This window comes from Phallusia mammillata, chromosome 2 (genome assembly GCF_965637545.1).
Source record: "Phallusia mammillata chromosome 2, kaPhaMamm4.hap1.1, whole genome shotgun sequence".
NCBI lineage: Eukaryota > Metazoa > Chordata > Ascidiacea > Phlebobranchia > Ascidiidae > Phallusia > Phallusia mammillata.
The window spans coordinates 19,708,937-19,733,164 of record NC_137253.1 but is presented as its reverse complement, the minus strand read 5'-3'; the positions used below and the strand labels follow the sequence as shown (position 1 = coordinate 19,733,164).

Sequence of the window (24,228 nt, the reverse complement as noted above, 5' to 3'; positions counted from 1 at the left end):
ACGTTACCTCTCCAGATGGAACTTTAGTGTTGCTTGTTACATAACAGTTGGCGGCGTTCTCCAAATTTCGGCAAATTTGTAACGTAAGCGGAGTCAGCATAGTGGGCAGGGCACGTGACATGTGGGGCAGCGACGACGTCACAAAATCCAACCAATCAGAATGAAGTTCTCGAGCAGACTGCAAGGAATTCGAAGGAGGGGAATTAAGGCATTTGAGGTTTTTAATTATTGTGTTGAATGTTGTTGTCGCGAGCAAATTACAAGATTCAAAACAGTAAAATCGGGTCATGCGGTCGTCCGTGCTTAGCATAGCTTTTGTTCCCACTTGTGAATTGCCATTGCTAACCAAAAGTCGCCTTCAAGTACCTTTAAAATTCCGGACAAAATTACCACCGAGAAATTTGTCCGTCGCAGAAGCTAAATACAAACCTGTGCTACAAGTTACATGTGTTCAAGGCGGAAGCATTCAAAAGAAAATTGCGGTTTGGCAAAAATACACAGTAATTTCGCAATAGCATCATTTAGTCAGCTGGAATTAAACCGTGTTGCAAAATCTTGAAGTCAGCACTCTCGAGAATATATCAGCGCGTAGCTAAACAAAAATCATAGTTGATCAGATCTTTGCGGAGATGGACTGGCGACGAAAAGGGCGAGCGAGGTGCACCGGATTTTATTAGTTGAGGTTAAACTTGAGAGTCGAAATATGAAAAATTAGTTGTTCATAGCAAGTGACATGCCTAATTTTCCGGTCTAAAACGCATGTCGGAATGGAAAGGGAAAACAAACAAAATTACACTAGTACCAAGGTTGGCTTTGCCTGAAGCAAAAATTCTTCAAACAGCCTTTTAAGTAAAATCGTGCAAAGTGGGAGCTATCGGAAGCCTTCCCTGGTGGTACGGAAGCCAAAAATTTAAAAAGACACTTAAAATACTGAAAAATGTCGACACTTTTAATTAAACATACATTTACTGTCTGTGAAATAGTATATTGCGAGCAACCATACAAATAAGAGAGAATAATATTCGTACGTATTCCCACAAGCTGCCGGGTGATAATAAGCGTTTCAATTAAGTGCGCCTTGGTATTTAACAGTCAAACTTTGCATGATGTCGACTGCTAGAACGTTTAATAGTTAAATCGAACTGTGACATTGTATATAGCTGATGTGGAGATCCGTTGAAGGTTGCAAAAGGTCTGTGCATAACTCAAGGGGCTAATTAAAACTATATTGCGTGCATGTACCTGCAAACGCAGCACTTTTATGATGGAGTTCAGCAGAGCAGGTTGCTTTGATAAGGGAAGGTTCGAAAGATAGCCTCGTCGATTTTCTTCCGGTTGTGGTGACGTCGGCGCTTCTGTGATAAAAAATCTTTTAATAACCAAAATGGCTTTGTAGAAAATGCATTTACCCTAAAATGCTGTATCATTTGCCACGTAGTATGGCCGAGACCAGAAAAGTTTCACATTTCAAACGACGGCAAATCACTACTTGCACCTTTCGTTGACATTTACAAAAACGCATTTGAAATCAAAAACGCTTCATTTTGCAAGGTTCTTGGTAAGCGAACACCGAAAAATAATCTAGCCTACGGCGTCTAATGCAAACTAAACAAATTATAAGCATGGGTTAGGTCTGTGTCAGCTTGCACTGAGACAGGATATTAAATAGACATTATCCAGCAGTCAAACCGTCCGCCTCACCCCAAGGTTGGGTTTAAGTCGGTTTGGGCCGGAAGGTGCAATTGGATTTAATACACTAAAACGAGGACTTTTTCACAAATTGTTACTTAATGTTGCATGTTGCATAGACCAGAAGCGGAGTATAGTTCACGAAACAGCAGCAATGAATAGGAACTTTCGGTCTTCGTAAAGTCCCCGTTTTTAGATCGCAACACAGCAGAGTCACTCGCTTGTATTTAGATCGGGATTTATTTTTGTAGCTGTTCGAGAAATGACATGTTTCCATAGTGGGTCTTGTTGTTGGTGGTGGTTGATGCAGGACATGATTTTTTTAGACTTCCTGGTTCGTATTAGAGGCAGGCTCAGATCGACAGCGCTGCCTTTTAAAGTTCCTTGCAAAGTTGCCACGAGGTGAATCCCAGTTAAAATTGGTCTAAAGAGAAACGTATAGTATAACGGGCAACCTTTCCATGTATGGTGAACGTCGCACCCGTGGTATAGGTCATCTTACACGATTTGCCACAGGCAGACACAACCTGACGCAAGCGCGTACTAAAATAAATAACTGATAGATATAGTCGGACTGTTTCATTTGTTTTCGTCATTTTAACCAGACACGACAATAACGACTCTCCCCGACTTCTATATTAAGTCGAATTTAAAGTATTCCTTTCATATTATGTGTGATGAATTATTACAGACCAGTTGTGGATATACCGAAGCAGTAATTTATGAACGCAAGCGAGTGGACGAAGTTATGAAGGTTCGCGGCCATCGAGATAGTTCAATTGGAAATCGGATTAAGAGCTGCGGTGCCAGGTATAAAACGAGCCAACATTGTCCGCTGCCCGCTAGAGACAAAAGTCGCCGAAGGATTGCACAAGTGATTATGTAGCGGTAAAGGCCGTTGGGAACAAATAGCAGTGGTTCTAATCAATTTGTTTGAAATAAAAAAGAGCACCCCATTGCCAGAAAATAGTATCGAGAAACGGTGGATGTTTAAGAAGAAAAGGTTTGGAGGTTGAGCAACCTGTTTTTTTACTATTCTTTAGGTCAGGTCCAATGGCAAGGCAAGTAGCTGTATACCACAAGGCCGCTGAGATGCAAAAGATCTTTTTCACACCGGCAAATCGGCATTTTTGGTGAGATTGTTAAAGGATAAACGATACGAAATTACCACTCGTATGGCCCGGAGGCGAAATTGATTCCCAGGAAACATCTGTTTCAGTACGCCCAATAATAACTCTTTTTTACCAATTCGAATTCGATGTCCCCAGTTTAGTTTGGAGGTGACGATTTTTGATGCGTCACTACGCCGAAGCATCAGAGCAGGAAGGAAAGTGCTGAAGTCATTAGTTTCTCAGTTACATGATTCATAGCGTATTTGACTGACCATAAAATGTTCAAACAGTAACCGGTTACCATTCACATGTTCGTAGACGTTACGCAAAGATCATATTAGAGTTCAATATTGAATTGATTGAGTTTAAAAAGAAAAAGAAGAAATGAATCCTCTTCAAAGAATGCTACTGGCTTTCGTCGCCGCCCTTCTTAAAGGTGAGGAGATTATTTAATTTTTTCTGCTAGGTTTTATATTTGCAAACAAAAATAAACTTTTATCAAAAGCTGTTGACAAAGGTTTGAATAACTCCTTGTAGCATGTTTAACAGTTACAAAGGATAAAATCACGATTTTCGAAAACTTTAAGAACGTGTGTATCGACTCATTTTAGTCCTTAAAATACACATATTTCTTTTAAAAAATCTTCGTCCCACAACGAAGAGCATCGCTGAATCACTGTGATAATTGTAACGTTGTCACAAAGCATAATTCAGGTGTCGAAATAACAATTACGCCATGGTCGGCCGATATGTGCAAAAATGTTTAACGTCTTGTAAAGAATTGACAAAGCAGGTTGTAATTTTAGTGAGGCGCAACACCTGTGTTACACAAACGATAACCGGCTATCAACAATTGTTCAACACTTAAGCGCAGCATGAAAGCGACCGATAAATCGATTTCAAAACTTTGATGTCACCGCTTTACGCTATCCAAATGCACGATAAATATTTTCGGCAGCTATGCAACTTGCGCTGAGTGGGGTCAATATTTTCGACGGCTGTTTGTAACAGACACACAATAAATTCCGGAAACCAAAGACCTGTAGATAGCGCAAACGTTTTTAATTTTTTTTTTTTTTAATTTTAACGCTAATTTGTAAGATAGAAAAAAACATTTCTAAATCGGAAATGCTTTTTTTTTTTCATTGTAGATTTTTTTAATAGTCGACTTTGAATCTTGCTTTTTGTAAATATTCCCAGTTTAGTTTTGTGTGAGGCGCGGTTTGCCATTTCGCCTTAAGCACTTAATTTAAAACCGAACAAACACCATTTTAGAACTATCTTCGATCCATTGCGCCATCGAGTGGAAAATTGCCGCCGATTGGTTTGATAGACTCAACGACAAACAAGTGTTCGCTAAATACAGTGTTTTGATTATTTTTATTTCCGCGGTATTTTCGTCATAATATGTGTTGACTCAAACATCGGCTTTCGCGACGCAGTGACCGCAATTACGTAGATATGTCACTGATGTTTATCACTATTGGGATTGGTCATAAGATGTCTAGTCACGTCCACCTACACGTAGTTTCTCAGTCTGAAAATTTTTCCGTTAGGAATACAAAAAAATCCCGTGGAAATCGCAGGCTTGCAGCGGATAGCAGGTGCGTGCAAACGTTGTGTTTTAATTACAAAGAACAGCAAATGCTTGCCAAACCCCGATGCGTCATTCCCCTTGCACATGAAATGTCACCACGACCAACTCATTTATCGGCAAGTCACACACTGACCAGCAGTTTCGGGGCCCGAGAAAGTGCGAGAAAGCGCAAGAGCTTGTTTGTCGAATCTTGAACACGCCCCACCAAATATGCCCAGTCACAATTTTCACATCAATATTTTGTGTGGGCGTGGCATTACAAGCGCTAACTGCATGAATATGGAAATGCCTTCGCGCGATTCAAAGTAGGTCACACAGGGACCTGGACCAATGGTCACCCCCATTGTCGCTGGAAAGTGCAGGAACACGTAATTAGGGATTTGACGTCATGCCAGTAATGGTGACCAAATTTTTTGCGGAATGGAAGTCACGATTTGTAGGTGAAGAATTTGTAAGAGCATTACATGACACGCAATGCTTCGAACTCACATGACATATAGGAGGTGGGAAATGGCGGTTAAGTTAAATGAGGCCGATTTAAAAAAATGACGAAATTCGAGATTGCGCAATAAAAAACATAATATTAAGAAACAAAACTAAAACGTTGCGAAACCAGGAAATTTGATGTTGGTTGATAATGTTACCCAAGCGTTGGTCTTCGTGATGATTCAAACTTTCACAGAAATAAACGGAAGCCCATGTAGGCAAACTTGCGTTTAGTTATTATTAAATACGAAACATCAAACGATTCAAAAGCAAAAAATCACCTTTCGGACACACAAAGGGCACTTCAAAATAATAAACTGTCTCGATGGAACAACGATATAATTAATGCGAATGCAACGAATGTAGAAAGTTCTGGAACAAAGTGGTTCTAACATTCCAAGTTCCGGCGGCACTTTGAATAATAATAATACTTTTCAATCTCGCTTTCGTCACAGGTGTGTAAATGTCGATGCGATTACAAACTTGGCGCAGATCATTTACAAACTCAGCAAGAAATCGAAAACTGCTGCGTTCTGTGCAATCCGCTTACCAGTAAACAAAGCGAACCAGCGAAACTTTCAACCTTACGTAATAGCGTTAGAATAACATCTTAGTAGCATTCCTGTGTCTTTCTATTCAATGCAAATTGTTTCCTGCGACAAAATACGTACAAGGCCAAACTTCGAATTTCTCATTACCATGTATACAGTTGAGCCTGTGATGCATATTCGTGACTTTGAAGTGCCCGATGGAAATGAGGCAACGTGTAAATTATGGATGCTTAATTAAGTATGAGTAAGACAAGAGAGCAACGCGGGAAAGTACAGAGTTTGCGAGGTCGATGAGAAACCGCGAGTCGAGCCGATTTCCACGTCGCCCTGAAAACGCAAAGCGCATGAAAAAAGGCCGCTGGTATATTAACCTCGCCTTGCCCCACTGGCAATTCACATAAGCGCAAGGGTCAACAAATGATTAAGCTGAAAATAAGATTGTTTGAAAAGCTGGAAAGAGCAAAATGGCGGGAGTTTTAAGTTAAAAGAAGGTTTATTTACTTTTGCCTTTGTTTCCCAGGTACAAATTATAACTTTAGAAAGACTATAGATAACTGAAAAAATTAAAATGGAACTTTGCAAAGTTGTGTTCCTCGTGTTGTGTGCGATGATTAGCTTCACCGACTGCCTTATACTTGGAAAAACCCGTGTACGGATGACTCCAGGTGATAAACACATGCGATATTTTATCTGCCGTGTTGCAAGCGTCAATATCGCTAATAGCGCAAGATATTTGCAAATCGGTTGGTCGAACGGAACGTTTGTAAATAGAAGTGTTCTTATCCGCGAACGGGTCTTTGTTTTTTGATGTTTGTTTGTCTTTGAGCTGAATGGCACGCGCTGATGGTGACACATGGTGCGCGTTTCAATTGAGCCTTATTAGCTCACAACGTTCCGACGATTCAAAGTGCATCGTAGGCGAGATGACATTTGATCTGGCTCCAAGTTCTTACAGTTACGCGCAATAATTGACATCGTTTTGGTATCAGTACCGAAGCATACCATACAATAGTAGCCTACAATGCGCGATTACGGATCTTGGCGACCACACGTGCAGATATCGTAAACAATGGCATCGAATGGCAGGTGTTTGGTCATAACTAACCGGACTTATTTTTTATTGACAGGTCAACAGCCGCAGACATGCAAACTGGCCGAGATCACCGAACCAACGCACCAATGGAGTTTCGCATCGAACATGACTTGTGATGCAGACATGGTGACCGGTGACAAGGGTAACGTCATTGACGCGGTGGCCAACGGCGTCTCTTGCACCTTTACCTATTCGTGTCCTCTGGACCCATCTGGGCCACACAGAAGCACCTCTATGACTTGTGAACTGGGAAAATGGAAGGGAATGATGCCAGATTGCTCCAACAATGAAAGAATTGTAAGTTTTTTTTATATTAGTCAGACTTTGCACATGGTGAGTCACAAATTCGTAACTTTCTGTTTCACAATTACAGTTTGATGACATTCTTCGATCTTTCGGCAACGAACATCAGGAAGAGAAGAAAGAAGGAAAAGAAGAAAATAAATCGGTTTTGGAAAGTGCGATCCGAAAATCGTCAACAGCTCACCAGAAGAGACAGAGAGTTAAACGTCTCTGTCAAACCCAAAACATGTGTCACTTGGTGGACCGCGAAGCTGGATGCAGAACACTAAGTAAGCACATTTGAAGATTTCTTTAGTTTTGATTTATCACAAATAAATCTTGGTTTCGGTATTTGTTGTACACATAGATCTTTTGGTTTGAGCATTTTATTTAATAATTCATTTCATTTTTAGGAGTGAAACACGGCAACCGTTATATCCCAAGGTTGAACCAGATGTTCCAGTATCTTTGCAGCTACTGCTTCAAGTACGTGTGCTCAAGGGGAGTCCAGCTTCTGTAAATTGTCCAATCAGAACTCGCTACGTTGCAAAGATTTAAAACTATGGAGGCAAAGGCGCCGGAAGAGAGAAACAGAAATAGTTTGTGTTCACTGTGGAAGCGAAAATTTCTTCTGCAAGATCATGATGAATTACTTTTTGTCGCATAATTTATTTACATACGTGAAGCTTGAAGTGCATTTTTCTCGTTTTTTGCAATCATCAAATTTGGATTTTTTTTAACGCGACAAAGATGAAATAAAGTTGGAAAGCAAACGAGCTGTAGAACAAAGAAAACGTGGTGAAATACCGCTTTAATTACATTTGAATGCAAATGAAGATAACTCTATTCACACGATATTTTTTTTTGAAAACGGCATTGTTAAAATTGCCCAAAACAAACAAAAGCGCAAGATAACAAGGGCCTTTTATCGACCGTGTTTGTGGTGCCATCTTCGCAAAAACAAAACAGAACATGAAAATTAATAACTTGCCTGCAGGCTGAGGCGATTTTTGTGCCAGGAGGTTATAATTTTCGCAATCGTCTTGCAAAAATTTTCTTCCGCAGCAAAACATGCGGATATAAGAACTAATCGGTTTTGTGGTGATCGAAAACACTCAATCGACTTCGTGTCTTTTTCATTATTTGTTGCTGCACATTTCTTTTCGATGTTTTTTTACTGTTTTTTTTAATTGTGTACAGTTTCTATGCGCTTTAATTTCAACATGTATTTTTTCGAAGAATAAAGATTTATACAAAGTAAGTTGATTGTCTCAAGTCAGAAATCCACTAGAATATAAATACAATTACTAATTTGGCAAAAACAGTAATCAAAGCGGACAACACGTTTAAGTCAGAGAACAAAACGTCACAGTCACGATGGAACGTGACATGCAATAATTTAACTAACGATTAGCGACGTTGCATGAGCACGGCTCAGTGATAATTAAATTAAACTCATCAATACATCACGATGCGATATCGGACTTATTTCAAATATCTTTGACTTTACAAAAGACAAGGACTGTCAGGACGATGTTGGTTGTAAAGCAAATTATGTTGATCTATTACAAAAGTGCGTTCATAATTTTGATTTTAGACAAATACTAAACACAGCAACTAAACTGTGAGCAACTACGTGCCATTGATTTGCGCGCAAATATGTAATCAGAAAGCTCTTTTGCAGGGCAAACAGTTTTTATGCTTCACATAAAATTGTGTAAAGACTTTTCACGGATTACAATAAAGCTATATCTACAACCGGTTTCCCCAGCGGCTAGTGGGAAACCACAGATTTATTTGCAAAGTAAATAAGAAACCCGCGTGGACCTTTTGGTTTCCAACAAAATATTTCAGCGGTTTCAAACAAAATATTTTACGTTGACAATATAAATGTCGTCATGAATATTACTATATAATCGTATGGAAGACCAACCTAATAAAAATTTTCATTGCTACTTTGTAGTTAGCTTTTTTCGATTCAAAGTGATTGTTAATAGCAGTAACCTGATGCTCGTATGGCGCTTGTTCAACAAAGCCGAAAAGTATGAAACAAAATTGATTACCCGTGTTGCAATAAATTGGCGTACTTCGTTCATTTACCTTCCACTCGAAAACTAACTTAACAATTGACGTCAAATAAATTACAGGTTAATTATTAAGTCATTTTTACATGTTCTATCGGATCAACTACATTTATATTTATAGGTTTGGAACAAATAAAATTAATAAAAAAATTAAAAGCATGTTTATGGGTTTCAAAACATAAAAAATGTCACTTGGTTAAGGGAGCAAACGTTCCTTCAGTAAACCGAGCAAATGGTTTTTCGGCTTTTCGGCTTAACTTGTACCGCAACAACACGAAGTTCGAATCTCGTGGCATATCAAGAAGTCAGTTGTCACGCAATGAACTTACTGAGTCCTGTTTTTACAGTATCTATTACATTGCATAAATCAGCAAACACGCAAAATTTTGAAACAACAGCTGAGAATAATTGTCTATTACACCCAACACTTGTAAAAGGCCAAATGCCGAAGCAGCCTCCCTATTGCGATCAGAAAATGTGTAAAATTTTAATGTATGTGTTGTGTGGCGGTTTGTTGAATGTACTGGCAGCGTTATTGCAGGTAATGACAGATGGTCAAAAGGTATAGTTGTCCCTAACATGTAACAGCCAACCGCAGCAAATGACCAAACCATGCGTAATCGATGCGCAACTAAGTCCTAAAAATGGCAGGAGCGCTCGTTTCGTGAAACCCGAGTAAAACAAGTGAGATAAAACGTACATTTTGCATTTTTTGTGTCAGGCAACCCCTTGTGCAGAGTGTGCTTACTGTTTTGCAAAAGTTTGCATATAAACCAAAGATTGCTTATCTTTCACAAATATATAAGACTTATAAGACATGTTTTGGATAAACTTATTGTGGCAAAAAAACACGATTAGTCAATTTGGCGAATCTGTCATACAGTATTTCCAAAGAAAAATGAGGCAACAGCTATTTTAAGCTAAAGAATGTTGTTCTTCTATTTTTAAATTACAAAACAAAGGTGATACTCCTGCTAGGCTTATTTAAACGTCACGATCCGTTACAAGAAAAAAAACACGAAACTTTCACCATTTAAGAATGTTGTGGAAAGTCATTTTACTTTCCCCACAATTTGGTACGAATCACCGGCTCGTTATGACGTACGCATCTGTCGATAAAATCTTTTCTTTTGTCACCGGAGGTCAGAACATCGCCTAAATTGGGCTGGCTCTTGTAAAAACATGTATCGGGATAAAAGGTGAACTACAAAGTATGTGGCGACATCGGCAGCAAGCACCATCTTCTGCAAAACCACGGATTCCATCGAAGTCGTCAAGACAAACGAAGACTATCTACATGATAGGCATCGTAGAACAATTGTAAAAGCACACGGGCGGCCTGGGGATGTTTTCAATCAATCGAGATCTAATCAGTATTGAAATATGAGCGCCTTATGCGTCCTCACAGCACCGGGACTTTTCGCAATGCTTCGACTGCTAGTCAATGTTTGTTAGCACAACACAGATTTGGTTGCAGCGCGAACTGGGGCACGAAAAGGGCGGACGTGTGTGCAGCAAACAAGGCCTACAGCGACCGGTGAAATTTCAACAGCAAGGAATGTTGGATTGTAAAGCGTATCTGTGCATCATTCTGCCTTATGACATGTTCCTTCTAGCGCAAGGAAACCGTTAACATTATAAGTTTGCCTTATTTAAATAACGTACCGTAAAATTTATGCAAGAAACGATTAGATTTTTATTAGTTTCTGATCGAAATGCATTTAGTTCAAACCTTAAAAATTGACTAAAAATTAAAAAAACGCAAACAACGCAGATGATGCAAAAGTGGAAACTATTTTGCAGTGCCTCAATTTTAATTGCAATGTGGTAACGATTTGTTTTTCATGTTTTCTCTGTTTTATCATGAGCTCAAACCGAAAATTGTCAATTTTCAATCCGGAACCAGGCCGTTAATACAGTAATACTGTACTCTCATGTGTCATAGTATCAAGGGTAAGGGGTGGCATAGTACATATATTTCCTATTGAATTTAGTTGGTGACGATCAAAAGTGGTATAGTAGCGAGGGTGGCATAATATCAAGGTGGCGTAGTATCGAAGTTTGACTGTACATCAAAATCTAAATAAAGACTCATAGCATTTATTCCCAAAATTTAAAATACAAAGACATGTAACCATGAAATAAGTCGATTCGGGTGTGCTATGTCATGTGGTTTCAGACTTAAGTCCGTTACACCCGGTTCTCATTTGCGTCTCCATTACCATTACAAGGTGAGAATACACAGAAGCGCGATTGTTAGGAACTGGACACCCAAGTGCAGGAATCTTAAATGCTGAGAAAAGTTTACATTTGAGGCTGTAAGATACAATCTCTAGGGGTACAAAGGAAGTTCTCCCTGCATAACTGCACTTACAAGCGACTTTATCTTTTTGTAAAAAGTTAAATTATATGGTTCGTTGTCGATAACCACGACGGTAAAAACAGCTGGTTTAAATGGCTTTTAGGGTTTTTAATACAGTCTAAAACCAAGTAGAAGCCAAGTAAACTTTGTCGAGCTGTCAACCACTTCATCGTGTCAAAAGCCTTCAATATCCATCATTATTGTGCCATACTTGGTTAAGATCAGAAACACTTGTTTTGCCTATTTGACATTTAAAATAAGGGGGCCTTATATGGAAATCAAAATGAGTATGCCCGGGAAAAATAAGATAAACATAACGCCCCGGTTTTGGTGTAAAATTACAGCAGCACGGAGAAAATTGCTGTCATGATTTGCAAGATTATCTTTCCAGATTGGTGGATGTCTTTGTGGCACAACGCATTATCGTATCTAGATTTCGTAGCGTGTAACACTTTCAAGTCTTTGATGGCTTAAAACGATGCGACGTATTAAAACAAGGCGCCACTGACAGGGAAGAACTCCTGTTATTGTATAGATGTAAATATTTAAATATAATATCCGTAAGATAGTAAAATCCCATGCCTTGAGATGGTAGGAATCTATGCAAACACACAAAAACTGCCTGAACGTTTATGCCCGGCGGCCGGTTAGGAAGTGTTTTATGTAACAGGATAGAATTAAACCCATGTAACCTTTTACAAAACCAAATGCTGCAAGACTGTTTACACAGTTCCTACTTTTTACACTGGAAAAAAATCTACTAGGTTTTATTTATAAAACCCGGTTTTGATGTTGCACATTTCATGTATGGTAGATAATTGTAACCATCACATGGCCACAAAAACTACCTCGAATGTAAAAAAATGAAATTAATTAATTTTTTTACCAACGATTTTTCGTCCTCCCGACTATTTTTTCAAAGCCAATAACCAAAATCCGACAGCAACAGCAGTGTACCTCGGTTAAAAAGTTGCCGCACGCCAGAAAGCTTACCTCGAAAGCGTGTTGGATCGATCTCGGTACATCGATGTTCGAAGGCGATAATGGAACGCACAAGGTGAAGCAAGTTCGCTTGGAAACTGACGATGAATGAACGATTGTTTCCACACCACCAATAACCTAACTCTGTGTCGCTGAGACTTGGTATAGAGCGCCTTCATTGATAAAGCAATAAAATATTATTTGACGCCAGATCATTTTTTTCCACAAGGTTTTAGCTCAGTTATTTTATGATAAATTTCGTACGTTTATACATAAAAAGTGTGTTCGTACGCATTTAATTTTCGTCCAGCTAAAATATGGTGGATTTCGATCATTAATCCATAAATTTATCAAGGTAAAGAAATACGAAAACATCTAACTTGAAAGCGTAATACCTATAACAGTAAGTTATGTCGAAATTAGAAAAAGTTTTGTTTTTTTAAGTTTTCAGTTTTGAAGGGCCATATTGTTTGTCAGTTTGGGAATGTGATTAGGGTAAATCAGCAATGTTAAAAAATGTGCGCAAAATAGTCTGTGATGTTTATCTTCAATACAGATTTATATTTGCGTACGCCGCCTACAGAACCCGATGTGTATTATATCACTACACGCATTGATCTGCACACAAACCCAAACAGATAAAATTACAAAAGCCCAAGGGTAAAATGACTCACATAAACACAGATTTAAGATTAAGTTACGAGCTTCAAGATCATCACAGAAAAAGAACAATTTAATTTATCTTGGTGCAAAGAACCCTGCAAGTGTCTTTGATTGAAATGTCGATCGAGTCGTACGACATGATTGACCTTAAAACAAATTCACGGAATTCACGGCTAATAACAAAAGGTTAATGCTTACCCACTTATGCCCAAGAAGTCAATCGGACTTTCAACGTTCGTTTCTTGTGCCTGAAGCAAAATAAATTAGCAACGAGGAAAAGGTTTTGTACAACCAGAACGACATTAAAATCTGTTTCGTATGTTAAAAAGTGTAAACTGTGAGTTTAATTAAATGGTGGTTATTTGCAAAATGCCAATTTAAATATGGTATACCGCAAAAAAAGTGTCATTAAAAAAATGCCACAATTAGTATATCAAAAACCTTTAAAGGTTGGTGATATTAATCTGTATAACCGCACACAAAGATGGCCAAAAATAAACAAAATTTTATTTAACGGTGGATCGTATAGTTAAAATGTAGAAAACAAGTAAAACGGCAAAGTTTGTGGAATGCGCTGAATTGTAACTAACTCCGCAGTTTACTGTGTTTCTGTGGGTAGAACTTAATTGCAGTTAAATTTACTTACGTGCAAAGCCTGTACGGTGTGGGACAATGCAAGTAGTGCAGTTTCCTGCACGTGATGTTTCGAAAGAATCGACAACACGAAAGCACTGAACTGTTGCGATGATGACGTGGCAGGAGATGACGTCATGTGCGCTGGGGACGCCGCCAGACTGTCCTTCGTAAGTGACGACATCTGGTTGAGTAGGGCGAGGAGTAATTTGCATGAAACGCACCTTACATCGTGCAAAAAATGGGGAAGGTGGTTGGTCGGTGGATGCCAAGATCTGGATACATCGTAATGTTTGCTTAAATATGAATGCAGAAAGTTCCACCATAGCAAACAACATTAAATTCCTTGAAGAAAATGGCTACCACAGGTACAGCTATTAATGTTTTTTACTTTTGTCCTCGCACGAACTCGTTTTTAAACAAGCGAATTATCGCATGTGCGGCTTTTGCAGCTGTCACGATTTTGTGGTAAAATGTTGCGATGTGGTTCGCCAGTAATCATGCACGAATGCGACGAAATTATCCGACTGTCACCGTCTTTGTCGGCTACAATAAACAAGAAAGTAAGTAAATATCCTTCATAATTACAGTGATTCACTTTCTATTAATTAGACCACATGTAATTTTCCGATCGCTGCGGTATTATTTAACACAAACGAAAAAGGTAGTCTTGGATAGCAGCTTCAGCTTCGAAAAACAAACGACATGTATGGCGAAATAATATCCAAGCAGATGACAAATTACCTACAAACGCAAATCTAATCTAGAAAATTTGTTATGCCACATAAAAACGATAAATGGCGGTCGTTGAGACCAATGCAAATTGAAGATACGATATAATTCTTACTCCAACCTGATATAGCGGAGGCATATCCCGATTAGAACGTCGATAATCATAATGCTTGGCGACCGGGTTGAAATGTCGCCGTAAAACTGATTCCCGCTCATGGATTGTTGGTGGCGAACTAACAGCTCCTGGGTACAAAGTCCGCAGAATATTTAATCGTAAATCGTTTTGAATCAGGGTTTCATAATCAGATGCTTGCATAGATTGGTTTTAATTTAACAAAAAAAAACTGAATGTAACGCTTTTTTTATTCTACAAAATGAAAAAGGGCCACAAACAAAACTTAGGTCGAGTATACACAACTATTACACTAAAATGCTTTAAACGGTCACGTTGTAGTCAAAAACATATTTTTTTACACAGTGCGAAAGTCAAAAGTACGTTCTAAATGTAAATGTAGCCTTCGGGCCTTTCAAACTTAACCTTCTAGTACACATATACAATCAAGTTCCAACCTGGATAGCTGATTGGCCAGTCAAGTATGAAGTGTGCGATGACATTTGTGTTGTGGAAGCGGTGTATGTGAAAAGTCGAGGATCGCATTCAAACAGGGAAAGGATAGAGCGCAAGGCGTATAACACTCGATGAGTATCGAACGATTCCTGTGGAAACGAATTAAAGCACATTACGTCACCAATTGCGTGATAGGTTGAATTTCAACCAATGGAGAAAACGTGTCTAATCTTTTTTTTTAAATAATTACAAAAAATATTTTTAATTAAAAAAATTGTTTAAAATCGTTAATTGTTTTTCACCATATAATACATAACGCCTAATAAACATTTCAAAATTAAGGTTTTTTTTCGGTTCACAGTGGATATAATTATGTGGTTCACATACTATTATTAACAGAATAGTTTTATTTGTATTAATATCAGTAACAGAATAAAACTTAAACGAATTTAAACCAACCTTATACAAGAGAATATTACTGTGTGAAGCAATTTTGTGATTCTTCACGTCATGAGAAATTTTGCGTTGAGATTTACCAGAATCAACTTGTTCAGTCGAAATTTTCCCTTTTTCCTCACAGGTTTTGGCAAAGGTTGTGCTGAAAACAAAAACAAAAGTTGAAAATAGAAAAATCGTGTATCAAAAGCTTTGCTAAGCGTATGCCGAAAACTGAAATATGTTGGTTGTGGTGGATGTGACAATGTAACCAAACTCAAGATAACATGTAGCATTTTAGAAAGTAGAAAAAAATGAACTTTTTTCAAACATGTGAACCTTTCAAACATTTATATCTGCCATGCAGGCATTGGCCTTTAAGCAACACGTTCGAAGGGCAAAAATGGCGTTTATTTAGTTCAATAGGTAAATTACTTAATCTGTTGCAATAACATGAAGAAGGCGACTTGTAGAAACGTTAGTATAAAAATACAATTGCCAGAAGAGCTCTACAAACTTGATACTATGCCTGGCAGCAACAGCTTATGTATGTGTTGCAATAATATCTTGATTCCTAGCAAAGCAGAAAAATTCTAAATATAGAACATCAATGACTAAAATATCACATTTGGAATGCCCGAAGATCGCTTCATAAGGAAGTGTGTGCATTTGCAGGAAATAATCTACATTTAAGTTCATACATTAGGAGTCATCGCAGATTGCATCATCCCGCTGTCAGTGAGCTATCTGCGTGCACCACGCAATATCCCGGAACGTGATGTTACGTGAAGTGGAGGGAAACGCCCCTATAAGAAAGCTATTGGCAGCCAATAAATATCGAATGATCCGTACAAATGTATTGTCATTCTTACATGACCAGAAATGCAGCTAAAAAACATTTGGCACCTATCAGTAAGATTTTCAACCGGAAAATGCATGTTTAACCCGCGCAGTTTAAAAGTCGTTTTCTAATTACCGGCGATTAGGTTCAAGTATGAACAACCACGGACACTCAGGTTTCGTCAAAAAAAGTACCGAAAGGACGCAATTATGAGATAAAATTAAGATGCCACTAGAAGAAAAGTTTAAATCCTGGTTTTTTGGGTTTGTGTGCATTTGAAGTTGTATAGAGTAATTGAAATAAAAATAATGTACCGAAAGAGTGGTTCAAACTCAGGTGACAAAAAACTGATCGATCTCTAAAATTTGAAACCAATTTCAATAATACTCATGACATAAGTAATAGTCTTATTCAAGATAACAAGCCCATTATAACTTTGCTGAGAAAAATTTCACGCTTATATACAAAGCAGCACAGTTTGTGTTACTTTCCTTGACCTCAAAACAAAATGGAAACGCCCACTTATCGCTTGCAAACCCATCATCTGCAAATCGCTTGAAAATGATGTGAGATATTGATTTCGGTGAAACGAAACGCGTTCGAAGACATCATTACCGGAACCCAGTGGCATTAGGTAGGGTATGTGACGTAAACCGCAAACGGACTGGCTTCAACTCACGTTTGCAGGTAATGCAGTGAATCTTTGATAACTTGATCAACGATCTGATGAGCTTTTGCGATCAGTTCACTTTCCGTACAAGCTGTTAACTTTGACACCAACTCCCTGAAAGCACAAGTACGAGAATTAAAAAGAGAAAAACGAAGCTTAATTTTATATTTCTGTAGCAAGCTTCAATTGTTTTAGAAAAAATAACACACTTCAAGTCATATTACACATATCGTACAGAAAATTACTTTTTTATAACGTGACTGTTCTTTGCCTATCTATTCGAGCAATAAATGTTATGGGCAAATGACAACAACCATCAAAAATAATATGCTGATACTTGATGTTATAATGGGGACACCAAACACAATCCCGGTGGTTTTAAGTAAAGGGAACATTGGTCAGACGACTCAACCCCCTGGTCGCCATTTGATTTGGTTTAGAAAGTTCACAACAACAGTTCACAAAGTTGACAACGGAATAGCGGACTTCATTGTATATTTATTTAGCGTTTCTATTTCGCTTTCAGCTCTTTAGTGCCACCCAGAGACAATAAATCAGCAAATATAAGTACCTGTATTGCGACTTTCCTCTGGCAATTTCCGCGATAACAGCAGAAGTTGAAGTCGGTTTTCCGTCCTTCAACGTCAATCTCCTAAAACAAAACAATTTCCTAACATATTTCCTCATTTAAGAATGCAAACACAACAAAACCTTGCCTAAAATCGACTTTTAACTTGGAAGAGTGATGTTCGGATATCGCCTGTAACACACAACGATGACAACACCTGTATTATAGTCATATTGTAGCTCAACCAATGACAAACAAAATCACCTCTTGTGGAATAAACTCCGAGTTGTTTGACGACTCTGCACTTCTCTTTATTAAAGCTGTCTCTGTTAAGCAATTGTTAAAAAAGTTGTAATAAGGAAAGTCGTTTTAAGGATACAAAACCTCACACTATGAATGGTGGTTTACTTAATTGAACAGAAATATAAAAGTCAACCAAATCGAAGACTTCTTTTCGAAAACCTATTAAGGCAACCAGGGGAATCATTTTTTTAAATTGGGTGGCTTTTATTTGATCTAATCCGTTATTTTTACCATTGAAAAATGATAATGGATAGTGATGGGACGATACCAGATTTTGAAGCGAGTACCGATACCGAGTACGAGTACCACATGTATATACCTTCGATACCGAGTTCGATTACCGAGTACTTAAGTGTAGTGTTGTACTTAGTTGTATATCACTAGCTAATTTATCTGCCATGCTCGGGGTAAAGGCGAAAACACATGCCGAAAAATGTAATCACCACGTGATAGCGAAAAAGACGTACGTAAACTGGCGGGACTTTTTTCCAATTTTGTACTGTCCGAAGCAAATATTGGCCAAAAGTTGCCCGTATTCTTATGGTGTAAATCGGCTTTCGGTACTCGCACGTTGGTATCGAAAACTGAGACAAAATATTTCGATACCGAGTACGAGTATCGATACCACTGAAATCGTTCGATACCATACCGGGTGCTCGTCCCATCACTAATAATGGATGCAGCTTACAGCTGTAAACTGAAATATTTTGACTAATTTCGGGGGTGGATTAACATATTACTTACTATACATTAGTGCAAATGAAAACACAGTACAATGAAAGCAATTGAATAAAATTATTGGATTTTTGATAGGTTGAATGCCACAATGGTATAAAATGTTAAGCAATCGCAAACTTTCAACCAACGAAATACGAACAAACGTCCCACAAATTGACAAAACAATTCCACAAATATTTTACTTAACTAAAAATGATGCGTCACCCTTAACGCAAGGAAACAAACACTGAGCATAGTTAACATACCAGCATATAAAGGACTGCTTCTAGTTTTCGGGTGTAGTATGACCAGCAAAAATGGTTCGAGTACGCGAAGCAGATCTTGTTTCTCTAAACATTGACGCAACCACCGATGAACCGTTGTTATGGCGACGCTCGAATTTCCCTCTGTAAGTTGAAAAAGTGGGGAGGATGGATGAGCTGCTTGAGATTCGGAAAACGCTAAGGTGTCCACTACAGCGAAGAGACATCTGTAAATAATATGCGATTGGTTGTCTGAGTACCGATTTTAACACATATTTACAGCGGATGATGTTTACAAAAATTAGATTATTTATTCAAAAACCTAAACTATTTTGGTCGTGTTGAGTTTTTTTCGCTTGGTGTTAGAAAACATAGCGACCCAATTGCACCAAAAAGGAGGAAACAATTGGTGGATAATGGCTAAATCCGCTGCAGCTATACCTACATCCTGTTAAAATGAGTATGTTTTACATTTCTTTGTTTATGAATAACAGAATCCTAATAAAACGATTCTATTTAAGGTTTGTTGTGAATGTTTTTGTTCCATTGTTTTAAAGAATTGTGCCCTGACCCTACAATCATCTACGAGTCATATTAACGCCAGATAAGCTATTGTGCAAACTGAGAACATGTATGATGTAAACTTCTACCATTTTATCAAACAACAATTGCACATAATTTTGCACCAGTTATGAAACTATGCAAGCAAGCTCAGAAAGTGAGATGCTTTAAGTCAGTGGTTCTCAACCGGGGGTCCGCGGACCTAGCATTGTGACATTTTAACCCCATTGTGATGCAAGAGAGGTAAATTTTCAGTGGCAAACAACGTCACACCACAATGTAATGGCTCTTTATTATTGAGTTCCGATGTCGCAGCCCAGTCAAAGCGATTGAAATTTTGGTCCTGGACCAAACGTGGTTGGTATATTCTGCACCTTTTTTGGGTTGCTTGTTAATAAAAAAAAGGACAAAAAATACCAAAACCTTCAAAGGGTACGGTCCGCGATAAGCTTGACAGTACCAAAAGGGGTCCGCAAAGGCAAAAAGGTTGAGAACCACTGCTTTAAGTTAATAAACTAGCTGACACAAACCAGCAATGTACAACCAAAATTACTATACCTGCTGAATGTGTAGAAATGCCCGTCTAAATTTTGTCCAAATTTCTTTCTTGTCAAAATACGTGTAAAATGCCACAGCCGACAAAACTTCATTATTGAGTTGGTTCTGATGGCCTACAAAATATCATATTCAAAAAAATGTAACACAAGTCAATATACTTCCTAAACTTATTCAAAACAAAATATTTTATTCTATCTAATTTATCAGATGAGTCATCTCGCTTATTAATTGATGATATGTATTTGAACTGTGAGATTCCATTGTGTGTTTTTGACCATTAATGGCAAAAACATATTTAAGCTCATTGTACTATAACCAATTGTGCATAGATTCCAGTCATTAGAATACTGTTTTAGATTTAAAGCTGATTTGTCGATAGGCCCCAATACATAGAACAACAGAGACTCGAGTAGATTAAAGATGCAATCCACCTGATCATGATGCAAAATGTCTTCCAGTAAAACATCTTCACATCTTGCATCAGTACACATTGAATGCAAACGAACAAGAAGGTGTACACAAGTGAGGTGGTGATGCCAATCTGATTCATTTCCAATCATCTGTAAATTCAATGTCACAAACATTTTACAGTGAAAACTTTGGATGTTTGATAGAAAAATGATTTAAACATAAAACAATATGAAATATGCATGTATCTGTGTTAGAAAGAACAACAAAGACTGGAAAAAGATTATATGTTGATTGCTGTAACAAGGGCAAGGAAAAAATTCCACATTGGTTAACAAAAAAGTTACCTTCCACAGGTCCTTTGAAATCAGTTGAAAGAATGAGGTTTCATCATATAACATTTCAGTATGCATAGAAGACAGGGGTGAAAGAACAGCAACTGACACTGTACCTAAAGCTTTTTCATCATCCGGACGTTCTTTAAATGAAACAAACAATTAATGTACTAACAAATCAAGATTTCAAATACAACCTGAATTGCAAGTTTTTTATGTACTTGTATGTTTTATTATAGTTATGTATTGTTGTTGCACTTGCACATATGGCTATTTGGAAGTTGGTTGTTGGGAAAGCAACCTTTGTTGTGCCATTGTTAAATGCAGGTGGTTTCACATACAAGTTCTTTGTGTGTTATATTCTAAGCAAACTGGCAACTTTGCAACTGGGATGGATCTGAAGAGGATTTCTCACAAAAATTATAGTTGTTGTACAACATGAAACGCAGTTTGTGAGGAATTTTTTGCTTTATTTGGAATCGGTGGACAGTACTGGCTTAAGCTTTACTTTAGCTGGAAGGATGGGCCATTCAAAGTCTTAAGAGTCTAAAGTTAAAACTTGCTTATAATTTTTAAAACTTTTAAAACAATACAAATTACAATGGAACTTCCAAACATTTTAAAAAGTTTTTACTGACACAGAGGCATGCAAATATAAATCATCTAACCTGCCGACAAATAAACACTCTGGGAGAGAGAAATTAGATCCAGGATTGTGGAAATAGCACAAGATGAAAACTTAAACCAGTGTATATGATCAGCTGAATCCCAACAGGATACAAATAACAGAGATTTAAACCATGCTGGAAAACTATTGACAAAAAGAATATATTAATAAAACTTTCATTTCCAAACCAAAACTCACATTTAATCAATCTTACCAGACACTCTCAGTATTAGTGTTGTGTGTTGGTGATGCTAAGCCACGGTAGTAAACAGGAAAACAAGCAAAGTCCAACAACAGTCGGCACAACAAATGGAAGACATTAAGTAAGTTTTCTACTGTGTCAGGGTTGTTTAATGAGTCATCTACACATAAAGCAAATAAAAAACTGATTGTTAAACCCTGATCCTTTTGCTGTGTTTTTTTGCCACTCTGGTTTACGATTTTACCTGGTCATAACTCACATCTGAGCAACCCAAAACTTTTACTAAAACTTCATGTTTTACTCTTTTACACTAGATTTGTTTGTTTTTGTTAGAGTTTTTAAAACTGTGAATTATATGCCAAATTTATGTATTTTTTAAAGCTGTTATCTTCTAGATAACGTAACAAACAGAAAATATGTTTACCTGATTTATTTGCTATCTGTTTTATTGAGCTTTGAGAATTTTCGTTGAGATTTTGAGAATCAATTGGTAAGTTCATTCCCTTATCCCTGACAGCTTGAAATATTTCAAGTTGACCAAGGTACTTATCAATATTGCATCTAAAAATATCCGTCCCAGTAATTACTGCATTGAGATTGTTTTATTAAAGTAGACTGTTACCTGGTTCCCTGCAGAAAAAGTGAAACAAATGTGCAAACAAACTCATTGAAGTGTTGGCTGCAATCAGAAACTGAATGTTTGTTCAATTCATCTTCATCTTTATCAGCAGAGGTGGGGTTAGTTTGTTGTACAGTACTGCTGTGCTGCAAAATTTAGGTTTTCATTAAACCGAGTCTAATGAAAAAAAAATTACACTTTAATAGCCATTAAATACTTGCATGGTTAGTCTTTATTTCATAAGTTGGTACATGGTTACCTATATTCGGTTCCGAAATTGTTCCAAAAGAAACAAAATCAACTTAACTGCACTCATAAATTCTTGCAAAAAGTTGCAAACTTTTTTTTGTTTTCAAAACTAACAATTTGGTTTAATTTAATATCAAATGAGCTGAATTGTATTAGATTGCATTCAATATTTAATTGGTCATACTAGATTTTGATGTCAACTGTTTCATTGTATACGTACATTCAAATAAATGTTCATTGTTGACAAGTGTATTTAACAGTTTCAAAAAAAGAAAAAAATGCTTTAGTATAAGACAACGGTAGCAAAACCTGTATTTAAATAATTTCAAAACGAAAAAAATAATGGTATGAATAGTTATGTTTGATAATTGTATATATTGCAAACGTTTGAACTAAACCAAGCAATACAACCATTTTACTTGTCTAAAAATTAAAGGCAACAAAACTTCAAATAAACTGGTTACCGGACCCATCCTAAACTAAACTTAAATGTTCACAAGAAATAGCAATTATAAAATAGAATTATTAAAATCAGTTCTTTTATAAATCTAAATTTAAAAACTGGTGCATTTATTCAAAAACATGCTTTATAGTCATACCATTGTTAAATATTCTTCAGGTTGTGATGACTGACAAGAGTCCAACAATTTACTGCTGGCAGCGAGGCCACAATTAAGATTTGGTGTGCATTTTTCCGATAAACTTGATTTGATGAGATAATCAATTACATGAAACAACACCTCTGGCAAGTAACTTGTGCGTACCTGTTACAATAAAATACACTCTAATATCTTTGTTTTTTTTAAGATATCCTAATAAACAAAACCTACATCTGGAAAGTTTTCAAGAGAAACGATTTCCAAAAATAGTTGAATGAAGTCACAAATGTCCACAAATGTCACAATTTCATGTGAATTTTGAGCTCTGCAAAACCAATTGTGACAAATTAAGCATTTAGTTACGCGTAATTGAAAAACTTCCACAGAGCAGTAGTGGAAATAAAAAACAACACATACTTTTCAACAGATAGGTTGGCTAAAATGGTAGATAATAATTTTATAATATGCCGCCATATATATCCAGGTTCAAACACATCCAGTAAAAGGTTGACAGTTTTTGTTACTTCTGTAAAGGCAGAGTCTTTTCCACTTTCCACTCCAATCACTTTAAGACAGGACATTGCAGCTTGCAAAAGCCTGAGCACAATTAATCTCATTAAAAACTGAAAACAGTTAATATTATGGTTTACAAACAGTATTTTGTATGATCATTTACAACCTGAACACATCAATCAACAACTCATCGATTATGAGTGGTCCAATTTCTGCTTTGTCCAAAAGATTTACCAACAGTTTTAGAGGATAAAGGTCATCCGCAGAAACAAACTGAGATGAGAAGTTCACATTAAGAAAAGATAATATAATTTATTGCAAGCTAAATTCGGAAATAATCAATTCAGTGTCTGCAAGTTTTGCTACAAATAAGTTTTTTTCTGTGGAACAGCGGTAAATTACAGCTACTACTGTAAACAACTTTGGAAACTATATGCCTAAAATTGCAAATAAGACTTACATTTGAGCTTTTCCATGTAGATTTAATGTGACATTTTTGTTTGTCAAGTATGTACTTGCATGCTTTGATAAGCAGTTCCTTTGAATGTTTTTCAAAAAAAGTGCTCTGGTCTTGTTCGATACTGGTACTGCTTTCATGACGCTTGCTTTGGTCAAATCCTAAAAGCAAATATTAAAACATTTCACAACTTAACTTTATGATGGACAAAATGCATTTTAGTCAGCAGAAAGGTGATAAGTCACATATGGTTGGTCACATGTAATGCAAAGTGATTCTTTTTGACACCATCTTGATTGTTGTGATGTTTACAAATAAATAAACTTCGAAAACCGTTTTTAATGTCATACAGCCTTGTTAACAGAAATTTAACATCTTTGCACAAGAGGGGAATTGATTGACTTGGGACTGTTTTTATCATCGACAATAT

General features: G+C 37.1%; 2 protein-coding genes across 4 annotated transcripts in view; one reads left to right on the top strand and one right to left on the bottom strand.

The window, feature by feature from the left end:
- Positions 1-24,228, bottom strand: part of LOC145212325 (protein DOP1A-like) — a 42,702-nt gene that overhangs the window by 16,505 nt on the left and 1,969 nt on the right. For both annotated transcript variants that reach the window (XM_080080416.1, XM_080080417.1), the window contains exons 6-30: positions 23,802-23,959; positions 23,508-23,614; positions 23,246-23,425; positions 23,060-23,153; positions 22,829-22,993; positions 21,984-22,126; positions 21,786-21,922; positions 21,374-21,521; positions 21,161-21,303; positions 20,505-20,635; positions 20,181-20,309; positions 19,750-19,862; positions 18,634-18,857; positions 17,612-17,673; positions 17,496-17,539; positions 17,351-17,431; positions 16,789-16,893; positions 15,293-15,431; positions 14,836-14,982; positions 14,387-14,508; positions 13,547-13,808; positions 13,099-13,148; positions 12,250-12,410; positions 1,243-1,355; positions 8-178 (exon numbers count right to left, since the gene is read on the bottom strand). In XM_080080416.1, the coding sequence (XP_079936542.1) occupies positions 8-178; positions 1,243-1,355; positions 12,250-12,410; positions 13,099-13,148; positions 13,547-13,808; positions 14,387-14,508; positions 14,836-14,982; positions 15,293-15,431; positions 16,789-16,893; positions 17,351-17,431; positions 17,496-17,539; positions 17,612-17,673; positions 18,634-18,857; positions 19,750-19,862; positions 20,181-20,309; positions 20,505-20,635; positions 21,161-21,303; positions 21,374-21,521; positions 21,786-21,922; positions 21,984-22,126; positions 22,829-22,993; positions 23,060-23,153; positions 23,246-23,425; positions 23,508-23,614; positions 23,802-23,959 (3,329 nt within the window). The remainder of the gene's footprint in view (positions 1-7; positions 179-1,242; positions 1,356-12,249; positions 12,411-13,098; positions 13,149-13,546; positions 13,809-14,386; positions 14,509-14,835; positions 14,983-15,292; positions 15,432-16,788; positions 16,894-17,350; positions 17,432-17,495; positions 17,540-17,611; positions 17,674-18,633; positions 18,858-19,749; positions 19,863-20,180; positions 20,310-20,504; positions 20,636-21,160; positions 21,304-21,373; positions 21,522-21,785; positions 21,923-21,983; positions 22,127-22,828; positions 22,994-23,059; positions 23,154-23,245; positions 23,426-23,507; positions 23,615-23,801; positions 23,960-24,228) is intronic.
- Positions 2,603-8,071, top strand: LOC145212327 (uncharacterized). Of its 2 annotated transcripts, none has more exons than XM_080080421.1 (4): positions 2,603-3,237; positions 6,563-6,825; positions 6,902-7,100; positions 7,224-8,071. In XM_080080421.1, exons 1-4 carry the CDS (start codon positions 3,186-3,188, stop codon positions 7,328-7,330), a joined length of 621 nt encoding a protein of 206 aa, XP_079936547.1. In that variant the 5' UTR covers positions 2,603-3,185; the 3' UTR covers positions 7,331-8,071. The 2 variants fall into 2 exon arrangements, with proteins under 2 accessions (XP_079936547.1, XP_079936546.1); XM_080080420.1 differs by lacking the exon at positions 2,603-3,237 and adding an exon at positions 5,940-6,100.

Bases quoted from the DNA above. Each gene is read 5' to 3' on its own strand.
- LOC145212327 (XM_080080420.1), top strand. From the start codon at position 6,004: ATGGAACTTTGCAAAGTTGTGTTCCTCGTGTTGTGTGCGATGATTAGC. The intron at 6,101-6,562 runs GTGATAAACACA...TTTTATTGACAG, and splicing joins CCGTGTACGGATGACTCCAG to GTCAACAGCCGCAGACATGC. The intron at 6,826-6,901 runs GTAAGTTTTTTT...TCACAATTACAG, and splicing joins GCTCCAACAATGAAAGAATT to TTTGATGACATTCTTCGATC.